Raw genomic sequence first — 13,495 nt, 5'->3', positions numbered from 1 at the left:
GAAAATAACATTTTATTCTGCCTTGGCGAGTGTCCAGTGGTTATTATTATAATGTGCTGAATGCTGTGTGTATGCCTTTGATAAAATATGCTCTTGGTCACACATGCTACCTGAGGATATATAGCAAATACTAGACAATCATTAGCCCTAAATGAAAATTCCTTTGGAAAAAATTAATAACTTTCTTTAGTAGGACAGTAGTTAATTGGTCCACTTTGTCTTCTAGATTATACTCTTCCTATAATAGTCTCTTGTTGATACCAAGAAAACACAGACAGCAACCTTTCCTTAGTAATGGACCCAGTCTTTCCTGACAACTCCCTCCCTTGTCATCAAGAACATGAAAATACATTTGGATGGGTTTTTTTCCCCTGATCTCTCAAGCTGCATGACACAGAGCAACTTTCCATCCTTGAAGATGGCAAACTTACAGCCTCTGACATAATTTTCTTTCCATGGGAATAGACCAGAACTAATCGATTTTGTCTGTAACATAATTATAAAAATCCCTACAGAGAGAGAGGCTATTGATACTAACAGGCTATAGACCAATACAATTCAACAAACTGTCTTCTGTTCTGGAAAATCAGGCAAGACGAGAATTCACGGGCTAAATGACTAATGGAAAAAATACTTTGTCTTTGCTGCAATAATGCCACAGCATATCCCAAATATTTACTGTGCCACTTTTCTTAGATTCTGATTCATTAACAATTATTAGTTTTATATTCATTTCATTTATTGGTTTCATATAGTTTCAGCAGCTTATGTTTGTATCATAGCATACAGATATGTGAGCCTGGAAAACAGAACTGAGGTATACAAATCAATTTTTCTGTAGTTATTTATATACAGCTTAGATCTTTAATATCAAATCACACAATAGTAAGATTCAAGATAAAAAATGTCAACAACAGTAGGAAAAATCCGTCAAGAACAGACTGTGTGGAAAATGTTTTGCCTCAGAGCAACAATTTGTGTTTGTCAATAGACACCTTCAGTGAAGATTACTTTGCTTCTCTGCGCCTGTTCCTCATTTATTTTAAAGGCAGGAAGTTCGACTAATTGTCAAATCCAATGCATGCCTTTTAATTAGCATCTTGGAAATTCCTCTTTTGGCATCCATATAACTCTTCTAATTTCATTGTCTAATATCCTCTGTGTTCCCTCTCCTTAAAATTGGTAGTCACAAGAGTCCTGCTCTTCATCTTCCAATTTTTTCCTAAATAATGTACTGCATATTCTTCAGTTTCAACTCGTGACTGCTTAATCAACATTTTCCCAGCCCAGGCAGCTTTCTTGAGTCTCAGACCCATATTTTAATTACACATCCAGTTGTCTCACAGGCATCTGAAACTAAATAAAACTCAAGCAGAATTTATTACTGTGCCCTATAAACCTTCTCCATGTCTCGGTTGGGTTAAATCTGTGGCTTAAACCAGAAATCTGGAAATGAACTTAACCCCATAACTCTTCTTCACCCTATCAAATCATCACAAAATCTTATTGGTCTTCTCTTCCTAATTGTGCCTTGAGTACAAGTCCTCGGGCCATGGTTTGTTTTCTCTCTAACTTATTGACTGCCTACTATTTTCCAGGCACCTGCTCACCTTTAGATGCATTTTCTCATTTAAAGGTCACATTAACTCTATGAAGTATGTGCTATCACTGCTATCATTATCTTCACTATGTAGATTGGGAAACTGAAGATTATGAAGGATAAAAAAAAATTATCCAAGGTCACATTGCTAGAATGTAGCAGAGCCAGGACTTGAATGCAGTCCTAATTGCCAAGTCCATGCCCTTAAATAATAAAGCTATAGTCAAATTCTCTTGCCCTCTGCTTTAGACCACTGGTGTCCATCTGCTTCCTTTTAGGGAAGCTGTTCTCAAAGGGTGGTTTGCAGACAATGCTGTGTTCCTGAGTCCCTTTCAGAGGGGCTCTGAAGTCGAAACAATTTTCTTAACAATACCAAGGTGTCATTTGCCTTTTCTTCACTGTTCTGACATTTGCATTGACAGTGCTAAAGTCATGGCGTAAAACTGCTAATGCCTGAGTGGGAATCAAGGCAGTGGCATCATACTGAAGGAGGAGTTCTTGTTTTCTTCACCACCAAACACTTTCAGTAAGAAAAAAAATGCCAGTTCACATAAGAACATCTTTGATGAAGCAGTAAATATTAACTTTATTAAATCTTGACCCTAAAGAACACATATTTTTAATATTCTGTATGATGATAGGGAAAGAATACATAAAGCATTTCTTCTGCATACTGAGCACCATGGTTGTCTTAAGGAAAAGCACTTGTGTGATTTGTGTCAGGAGCTGAATACGCCACTTTTTTTTTTCAAGGAACCCCATTTTCACTTGAAAGAAAGAACTGACAAACTATGGTTATTCAGACTTGGGTATTTGGCAGATATTTTCTCAAAAATGAACAAAGGAAAAACCTGTCATTTCAGAGAAAGCAAATGACAGCATTTGTTGCCAATGTTAAAATTGGAGCTTTCAAGTGGAAATTGGAATTTTGGAAAACTTTTATCTGACACTGGGAGCCTGACAGTCTCCCAATACATTATGACTTTTCTCAAGAGATCAATGGTGATATTAACAAATGTGATTTTTGAATGTTATATAATAAAATTTGTCAAAATTTGGAAAATCTGCATAATAATGTGCTGATATTTTCCAAATGATCCATGCATGATGGTACAAAATCCATCCAAAGGGCAAGATCAATCAAAAGTTCACTGATATGGTTTATGATTCCACACTGAAACTAATTTAAGAAAGTACCATTTGTAGAGTTTTGGTGTTTATCAAAGAATAATATTCCCAATTGTCTGATAAAGAAATTAAAATATTCCCAATTTTCCAGTTACATATATGTGAGAGGATTTTCTTCTTTCTTTAAAAAAATTTTTATTTTATTTTTAAATTTTATTTATTTTTGGCTGTGTTGGGTCTTCGTTGCTGCCCACGGGCTTTCCCTAGTTGCAGCGAGCGGGGGCTACTTTTTGTTGCGGTGCGCGGGCTTCTCATTGTGGTGGTTCCCTTGTTGCAGAGCACAGGACCTAGAGCACGAGGGCTTCAGTAGTTGCGGTGCACGGGCTCAGTAGTTGTGGCTCACAGGCTCTAGAGCACAGGCTCAGTAGTTGTGGCACACGGGCTTAGTTGCTCTGCAGCATGTGGGATCTATCCAGACCAGGGATCAAACCCGTGTCCCCTGCATTGGCAGACGGACTCTGTGTGTGTGTGTGTGTGTGTGTGTGTGTGTGTGTGTGTGTTTCTTGAGAAGTTTTATTTCTCATAGAAACAAGCAGTGGGAGTCGATACTCCAGGTAATTTCTAAAATGCCATGAACTTAATTTTATACTCTGCAACTTTTTGCTTTGTGTATATGAGCTCTTAAGAATAACTGCATTAGGCTTCCCTGGTGGCGCAATGGTTAAGGATCCGCCTTCCAATGCAGAGGACATGGGTCCGAGCCCTGGTCCGGGAAGATCCTACATGCTGTGGAGCAACTAAACCCGTGCACCACAACTACTGCACCTGCGCTCTAGAGCCCGCAAGCCACAACTATGGAAGCCTGTGCACCTAGAGCCTGTGCTCCGCAACAAGAGAAGGCACCGCAATGAGAAGCCCTCACACCATAACGAAGAGTAGCCCCCCATCGCTGCAAGTAGAGAAAGCCCGTGCACAGCAAAGGAAGACCCAACGCAGCCAATAAATAAATAAATAAATAAATAAATAAATAAAATCTATTTTTAAAAAAAGAAAAAGAATAACTGCATTTAGCTGAATACAACATAAAGGTAACGGTTTAAAATATCAAATTCTTAATTTCAAGATTGTTCTTGATTCTGAATTCCCATTTTCTAGCAAGAAATATTTAAATAATTCTCAATCTAAGATTTAAAGAACATAGAAATGTATCAACTGCAATTATCTGAAACAGAGCTGAACAGTAGAAGAAAAACAAGAACAAAATTACAAAATAACAAAAACCAAACCACTGGAAGCCCAGGTTTGGCAGGCGGATTCTTAACCACTGTGCCACCAGGGAAGTCCCTGGAGGATTTTCTTCTTGTACGTCAATCAAAACAACATATCTCAACAGATGGAACCCCGAAGAGGATGTGAGAATCTAGGTGTATTTCATTAAGCCAGACAGGAAAGAGATTTGCCCAAATGTAAAACAAGTTCATTCTTCTACTCAATTCTTTTCCTTTGGGATAATAAGTTATTTTCATTAAAAATCTGTTTTATATGCAAACATACAAGGGCTTGTTATTAAGTTAATTAAAGCATGTTTTTAAATTTTCTATTTTAATTCTTAATACAGTAAATATGGACAGATAAGCCTCCCCTTAAACAAAAGCTCTTTGAGGTCTTCTATAATTTTAGGCATATTAAGGGATCCTGAAACCAAAATGTGTGAAAACCATTGCTCACTCCCTACCTGTCTGTCTTTCATACTGCCACCATCTTTCCAACCTTCCAAATGATCATGCCATTCCCCACCCATAGCTTACCTTAGTGTGCTGAATGAGGCCTTTGGTGATCTATATCCTGCCTAAATTTCCGTTCCTTTCTCTTTCCACTCCCTTTTGGGCAGGTTGGTCCCCACCCATAATGAACTGCTTATAGTTCCTCCCAAACAATCCATGCTCTCTGTTATTTCTGGGTCCATATACATGCTGCCTCCCTGCCTACCTAGTAGGTCTCTACTGATATGTCTTCCTACCAACCCTCCCCCAACTACCACCACAACTAGTTGGTCAAATCACAACCAGTCTACAAAACCTACCCCAATATCACTTCTTCAGGAAAACTTGCCTGAACCATACCTCTCTGGGCAGAATAAATTGCTCCCTTTTATGGACCTCAGACAATAAGCAGTTATACATAATTGTATTATAATTATTAGTATAGAAATCTGTCTCTCTCAATGGACTATCAGTTCCTTAAGGGCAGGGACTATGGGTACCTAGTCCAAGCACAGTGTTGATACGTAGTAGCCCCTCAATAAATATTTCCTAAATAAATGATCCTAAGGTTCCTTCCAGACTTGACATTCTGTCGTCCACCCCTACAATAGGATATTTTGAACCACAGTCTTTCTTGATTAACAGAAGGATGTCTTTGTTTTACTCAAACACATTAACACACACAAACACTTTAGTTTTTAATCAAAGAGATCATCTCCTCAGATCTTTTATCTTTTTTGTCCTTCCAAGGACAGTTCTGGAGAAAATTTGGTATGTTAAATTTGATGTGTTTTAATAAATTAAAATGCACATATATTCATTAATAATATATATTCCACACCAAGGCATCAGTAGGAATTAATTTTTTAAAGTCTGGCCCTAATAGGAATATAAAATTATGTAAGAGCTCTGTATAATAAGCTCACAAAGAACAAGAAAGAAGAGGAAAAAAATTAAAATAGAACTGCCAAAGAACTATGAGAGGTTTCTAAACAGCAACGCTGTAGATGAAGCCCCGAGAAACTCTGTTCACTATAATCTTTAATGTCTCAGCCTATCCAAATGTTGAACAAACCCTAGTTCCCCTTGCAGACAAAAATCTGAGAGTCTAGAACTGGCCTGTCTTCTCAGGATTTAGAGACAGCAGCATGGGAATTTCAAAGAGACTTCTTTACTTCCTTTTGACCAAGACTCAAATTTTTTATTCTAGCCCTTGATAAGTGAACAAGAAGGTAAAGGATTATTTATTTTTAAATAAATTTTCATGATTTGTGATGGTTCCTTGTTCCATGTCATCCCAGAGAAATCAAATTCATCTGTAAAGATTACTGAAAGATTTCTACATGTTTAAACTAATTTCATTTTAAAACTTAGGAACCAGGAGACTCCAATTAAGTAAGTATAATTATTTCTTTATGGCAAAGTGTTGCCTCATACATGATAAGGTACTTCGATGACACTGAGGTTGAGGAAGGTTAAATGACAAACTTAGTAACAGACTCGATACTAATCTAGATCTCTGATACCAATTGCTGCATGGTTTTCATTCCACTGTCAGTAAAGAAACCAAAATCAGTGCAAGTAAATGCTCAAATACAAAAGAAACCTTTCTTCTCCCTTAAGAAAGCAACCACGTTCCACAGAAATTTTTAAAGATATTTTTCTCATGCTGTGTCATTTTCATTTAGCACTTGGGAAGAACCTTATCCATTTAATTCATGACAGGTGATGAGACACAGGTGGATTACACATCCCTGGGTATTTAAGGTTTGCAGTTAAGCGCAAACTCTTTCCACACTGAAAAGTATAAAATCTGTGATTATTCCACAGCAGCCTAGAGTCTGGAGTGCCTATGTCGCCATTGAAATGACATAAAATGGCTGAAACCGTTTTATTACCAAAGTAATTCTACTTTGTGCCGTCTACCATGAATTTAGAAGGCACAAAATAGATGGTTGATTGATTTTTAAATAAAACAGAATAACTGTTCCCAAACCTTCTGATTTATATACCAGTTGATGGAGCATAAAAAAAGAGCCTTGTCCCACCACAAATCAGAAGTTCATTTTCAGAACTAGTAGCAAAAATGGCACAATTTTTTGACAAGTCTGATAATTTATAACTTATCTAGAATATACCTTCATAATAGCAGGAAATATAATAACAATGTCATATTATGAGTATGAATTCTATGAAAAGACACAGGTATTAAAATACGTTTTGTTACTGGAACAGACCAGGGAACCAGTAACTCAGATATACACTCAAAAAACATATAATAACCTATATCATTTTTCTTATGTTACTATAAGATCTAGAGTTTCTCCTTCTCTGGAAGGTCAGTATACCCATGCAATCAACTGCTAAGAATTAGAAGGCCATTTAGGGATAAACTACTATGGAGACTAGAATAAGGGCAGAGACAGGTGGGTGGTTGCAGATAGGGAAAATGTCACAGATGACTTGGATGATTATTTTGATGCCAAGGTTGTAGATCATTCTACAAGATGACTGATGTACTCATTGTATTTTTGTTATTTTTTCTATTTTCTATCTTGATTTTATAATGAGATTCTTGGCACAGTGCAAAATAATATAACTGTTAACTTATGTTTCAAAATTTATGTAGCTAATTTCCAGTATTTTTGACAGCTGTGTCACATTTCCAGCAGATAGAATTTTTTCCCTTCCCTGGGAAATTGAACAGGTCCACTCCACATGTCTGCCTTATCTCCATTCCTCTCCCAGCCAGGTGGTAGGCATGAATGAATGTGCCCCTGTACTCTGCAATTCCCAGCCCATTCCTGAACCTCCACAGTCAGTTGTAGTTCCAGCAAGTTAAGACCTTATTTAAAGAAGAGTGGTTTGAATTGTGAGGATGCTTGAAACCACAACAGAGGAAATGGCTGGAGGAACTGAAGATAATTAGATGATGATAGTTGACACTAGTACAGTGCTTGCTAATTCCAGAAAATAGTCTAAACATTTAATGTAAATTAATTCATTTATTCCTTACAATAACCTGGGAGGTCAGTTCTCATATTATCCCCATTTTATAGATGAAGACTGAAGCACCGAGAGGTTACATTTTTAAAGTCATGCAGCTCATAAGTGGCAGAGCCAGGGTTTAGAACAGAAGAAGTCTAGCTCCATAGTCCATGCTTTTACCGCACTACACCAAATGGAAGATTCAGGAAGAAGATGAAAATTGTCTTGGAATACTTAAAGAGCAGCAGACTGGGAAAGGAAGTAAATATATTCTGCATTGCTTCAGAAGATACCTCAGAAGGATCCAAGGTGAAAAGCTAAACAGAAACAGTTTTGACTTCTCTGTCCCTGCTGACAGTCAGACCTTGTCTGGAGAACCAGTGGTCAATGATGCTGATAATCAGAACAGTGGCTGGGTTAGGCAAAACTTCTTTTCCTATCCTGAGATTTTATCCCTGAGTCAGGGATATATCACTGCATTGTCACCAGGATTTCTTTCTTTGGGAAGTTAGTAAGATGTGATAAAAGGAGGAGGGAGAGAAATAATGGGTCCTTGAGTAATTTTATTGACAAGCATTCTTGGCATTACTCTTTACCAAACATATACTATACATTGGTGCAAAGGTATCAGAACAGACTTTTGATGGACATATAAAGTTGGCGTATTGAAAATTAGATTGAATGATGCTTCTAAGTTAAAATTTGTAGTGCAGCATGAAAAGCACTACTTAAAGTTTATACTTAAAAAAATTACTAGAAGAAACATTAAATGACATCTTGGTTGATTTTCTTAATCCCTCTCGTTCATTTGGTTTCCTGACTCTCATGCATTTTTTAAAAATTGTAGGCTATTCTTATGCAAGAAGCTAAACGTAATTAAATGTGCAGGATGAAAAGATGGCACAGGCACTTCTGGCACCCCCAGGACCTGAAAGCTTCCGCCTTTTTACTAGAGAATCTCTTGCTGCTATCGAAAACCGTGCTGCAGAAGAGAAAGCCAAGAAACCCAAGAGAGAACAAGACAACGATGACGAGAACAAACCAAAGCCAAACAGTGACTTGGAAGCTGGAAAGAACCTTCCATTTATTTATGGAGACATCCCTCCAGGGATGGTGTCAGAGCCACTGGAGGACCTGGACCCATACTATATCAATAAGAAAGTGAGTGTTGATTTTATCCTTCCAATAAGTCTTTAATTTAACTCAACTTTAATATACTTTGCTGGGGCTCATATATATACCACATCATAATTTTTCTACTGTTAAAGATTTTATACTTTTTATTTCTACTTATTTTTAAGCATAATATAATAAGCAGAAATATTTATAAGAAATGAAGTCAAGATCTGGCCACAGTGAAGAGATATAAAGAGATGAACAATTTCTACAATTTCATAGTAATTGATACTGTCAAAATTAAAACTGACATCAACAAAGCAAAATATCTGTTATTGTTGACATACTTAAGCACACAGTAGACAACAGAATAGTAGCTATGTGAAAGAAGCGTTATGGGGTACATATACCTATTTTTTAGTTCTTATTTGGCTTGAGGTTTCTTCACAATAGATTTGTGTTCTAGAGGGCAATAAATAATCTTTTACTTAGCATCCTCCTGTAGGAAGATATACATTGAGAAGCATGTTCACCCAAGGATACATGTTTTTGGTCCACTAACCTGGAATATGATTGGGAGCTTCTCTTAACCTTAATTTGTCACAGGCTAGATTCTTTAACACTTACATATTGTTAAAAAATCACTCCAAGAAAAAAATGTCAAGAACAGAAGGCAAAAAAACCCCCCCAAAACCTCAAGTTTTTCCATCTATATATGATTTAAATCAACAGCTATGACTGTGCCTTCCTAATACTGTAATAATCACATAATTCTGTCAGAATTAGCTAGTTTTTGATGTTAAACCAGCTGTGCAGTATTTTATAGGAAATATAAAAAATGGATGATAGATTCTATGCTTTCTAATTGGGTATTTTGACATCTTACAACCACAATTTATATTTCACGTTCACAAGCATAAAAACAGGCCCAGGTAGAAACTAAAGATAAATTAATATCACCATGAGTCATTGGCTTACAGATTAAAGGAGATATTGAGCACTTTTACTAGTCGAAGCCAGCCCTTTTAAAAGGAATGGCGAAAGAAATTGCATTCTTTAAGCAGCATACAATTTATAAGATCAATGATGGTTAAAGGAACTGACAATTAACCATTCAGACATGGAACTAGCCCTACTGCTCTAAAGGAGTGCTTCTCAAACTTACACGTACATACACATCACCAGAGGATCTTGTTAAAATACGGATTCTGATTCCATCAATCTGGGGTGGGGTCACGGATCCTGCGTTTCTAACAAGCCCTCGAGTGAGACTCATGCTGCTAGTACCTGGGCCACGCTTCGAGTAGCGAGCTTTAAAATGCTTTATGTAAAGTTACAGAACAAAGTTAAATAAACAGGTCCTTTCTTCTTCCTTTTAAACTAGCTTCATGAAAGGTGGCAGATAATATATATTCATATAGTTCTAAAAATAATTTATTCCAGTACTTTACTATAGAATCGATAAAGAAAATTTTGAAATTTAGTTGCTGTATTATTACACGTGATGATGCTAGTGAGGCATTCCCCAAGAAACTAGAAGAAAATTCTCCTCTGAAAATTATTGATTCAAACTATATATTTGCAAAGATACCTTCAAGAGACAGGGGCACGACTGATACTCTGACATGATTAAAAGTATTTGTTACTTAAAGAAAGGAAGTGTCCTTAAGAAAGGGAACTGGTAAAATTAAGGGGGGAAAAGGAGAGTAATAGAGACAAACGTTAGCATTTTCCCAGGGAGACAGATCTTTAGTTAGTAGTAGCCCTGAAAGCATATTCCTCCCAGAAGGTCACTTCATTGTAAAGGGGCTACACTGTACTACCTAATCAAGATGTCATCAAACATATGTATTATTTAACTAAGTCAGCTTATTTGGACTCCACCCTCAGCAAAGAATATCTTATTATAATTTGTCTTCCCATAGATCTGCTTAAAGAACGTGCTGGTTGTGCTATGGCAATTATTTCAGCCCATGTGACAGTGATATATCTGGTTGTATATGAGTAGATTGGCATTCTGATTTTATATCGGGCTTTCAAGCTTGGTTAATGTGAGTCTGCCGCTCGGAAACAGAATTGTTCTCTGTGTGCTAACGAAGTCAGTTTTTATTGCCTTCCTGTCTGACAGCAAGACTTGAACCCTGATTTATTCATAACGGCCATGACCCATCTTGAGAGACATCGAGACTGTTTACTGTTGTCTGCACAGCTTTCCTTTATGAAGTGTCCATAAAGATAAAGATTGAGGTGCTATTGAAGAAAAAGGTAGTTTGTGGTTCTTAGGATAGAAGGAGCTAATGTAGGAAGCTAATGGAGAAGTTCTGGAATTTAAAATACGGTATAGAGCTTGTTAATTATATGAAATAATGCAAGTGAAAGGCATTTTAAAATTGTAAAGCATTATGTAACTTTGCTTCCATCAATTAATGATACAGTTTACATACCTAATTTAATCATATGAGCAACATCACAGTGTATTTTAATGGCATTCAAATTGAACAGATAAAACAAGAATAGTGACAGTGATAATAATAGCTAACATTTGTTATGCGCATACTTTGTCAGGTACTGTTTGAGTGCTTTAATTTAATATTCAAAGAACCAGTGAGGCGTGTATTATGTTAACCTCATTTTATAGATGGGAAGGTGAAGCCCAGAGAGGTTAAGTAACCTGCCCAAAGTCACATTCCATAAGTGGTGGATAAGGATTCGAACCCAGGCAGTCAGGTTCCAGAGCCAGAGCTCTTAACCACTAAGCAAAACTACATATGGTGTTTATTAATATAAGAAAAGAAATTTTTTTTTAAATTGGTTTTATAATTTTGAATTCTCTGATGTATGCGGTTCTACTCAGAGAACTTACTCCTGCCTCAAGTAGTAAAAATTTTAGTGAACCTGTAAAATGTGCATTTACCTGGAAAAAAGAAGCAAGCAGCATTCCAGAGTAGACAATAACCAGTTTAACATACTTCCGGATATAACATTCATCACCTTAGTAGCAGTAAGTAGTACTATTTTTTTAAGTCACATCAATACTTATCATTTCTTAGAGGACTGACTTTGGAATTACACTATTTATCTCTCCTCTATTTACATGTCATTCTGTCAAATAATTTTCAGTTTAGATATATCTCTCAGTAACGTAAGAGCCCCAAATTTCAAATGCCTTTCTTGAAATTTTTTCCCCATACAGGATATTAACGTTTTATTCTTAATTTCTCAGAACTCAGAGTTTTCTTTGTGTTAGGGGCTGTTCTCCAGAAATAAACTGGTATTGTGTTTTTAAGGTCTGCTTTTTCCAGAATCAGTAAATTCACCAAAGATGCCCTTGGCATGTCGTTTTTAATCCCATTAGTACTACAAAGGCCAATCTTGTGGGAAGAGAAGAGGATTCCATGTTTTAAGGGACAGTTCATTCCTGTTACTCTGTTTTTGGAGATTTTTTCAAAATAAAATCCTCTCAATGTTACAAGTGGTTTTTTCAGGGATATTGTTTCAAAAAATCATGAGTAAATGTACCTTAAACTATGGTAAATTTTACATGTTACTGCTGTCATTGAATGTTTAAATGGATCTAGATTGTTTGGCTATAATATCACATGATTTAATCCTGTGAATTCAAAAAATCCTTTAATGCATTTGTGCTTCAAGGGCACTCTTCCCAATGTCCACTGTCCCTTGTGGATAATCTCAGTGCTAGTAAAGAACAGTTTATTTGCCCTTGTCATAGAATCGTTCACATTTATAGAGTACAGTTCATGGAAAAATGGCTGGTGAGGTCCATGGTCTTGAATACAAAAGGCCAATGTGCAGAGAAGATGTTTTCTCTACCCTTTATACTTACAATATATTTTATATTTATAAAATATAAGTATTATACTCACAATATATCTATTCAAACAGAGCATGTTGTCAGTGAACATGAATGTATGGGATATAGCCCTTACTTAAAGGATAAAAACATATTATTAAGTAACTGGTTATATAGAATAGATGTCTTAAAGGTAAATGGCATTTTAAAGATAAACCCACATTTAATTAAAACAGGTGTTTATTTGCAAACCAGGCTATTAAATACTGTGGAAAAAATGGAGAAAAAGTAGCAAACAGGCTCTTTATGCTCAATGATTTATAACAACTTCTAAGCTAGTCCTCAGTGGAATGAACTCTACATGTAAATTGCTACCTGACTGTAATTACAAGCAACATGCTAATGTGCGTATATTAATGTACTAAGACTTACTGGAAAAGGGAAACAATTAGGGAGTGATCAGAAGGCAGTGTGATTTATCTGGAAAGACATGGTGGAGGAGATGATCTTGATAGCTGAGGACATTCCCAGAGAGTAGGAATTTTCAATCTTTGGCTGCATATTAGAATCACGTGAGGAAATTTTTTAACATACCATTGTTTGTGCCCATCCTCCAGAAATTGATTCAATTGTTCTCGCGTGGATCCCATATGTCGGCAATTTTAAAATCACCCCAGGAAATTCTAACATGTGGACAAGGACTAAGAACCTTTGATATAATAGTGGGTCGTTGTAGGTGGGACCTTATTGTCAGGTCTGTTACGGACCTGAAACGGGAGGAAGTTTGCATTACATGACCTTTCAGGTGCCTCCCTCCTCTAGGATTCTATGACACTCATTTTCAGAATCAGAGGGAGAAGTTGACAGTGTGTGGAATTGGCAAGTGAATTGAATCGGCTGGAACAGAGATGCTTTGGTGGGAAAAAAATAAAAGATGATCCTAGAGAGACCTACTAGGTAATCACTGGGTAGTACAACTTAAATGCTAAATTGAAGATTATAGGTTTCAGGGAATGCCCTTTGAAATGATGTAGTCCAGCCTAATTCTTAATGCAGCTGTTCCTTCTCAGTATTACCAGCAGATCTATA

At 36.5% G+C, this 13,495-nt stretch overlaps 1 protein-coding gene across 12 annotated transcripts in view; it reads left to right on the top strand.

The window, feature by feature from the left end:
* Nucleotides 1-8,376: 8,376 nt before the first annotated feature.
* The window catches only part of LOC132368518 (sodium channel protein type 3 subunit alpha), an 83,570-nt gene continuing 78,451 nt past the window's right edge, over nucleotides 8,377-13,495 (top strand). For all 12 annotated transcript variants that reach the window (XM_059927191.1, XM_059927184.1, XM_059927181.1 and 9 more), the window contains exon 1: nucleotides 8,377-8,640. In XM_059927191.1, coding sequence (XP_059783174.1) covers nucleotides 8,377-8,640 — 264 coding nt within the window. The remainder of the gene's footprint in view (nucleotides 8,641-13,495) is intronic.

The sequence above is a fragment of the Balaenoptera ricei genome, chromosome 7 (assembly GCF_028023285.1).
Source record: "Balaenoptera ricei isolate mBalRic1 chromosome 7, mBalRic1.hap2, whole genome shotgun sequence".
Lineage (NCBI taxonomy): Eukaryota > Metazoa > Chordata > Mammalia > Artiodactyla > Balaenopteridae > Balaenoptera > Balaenoptera ricei.
This window is presented reverse-complemented; position numbering and strand designations above follow the sequence as displayed.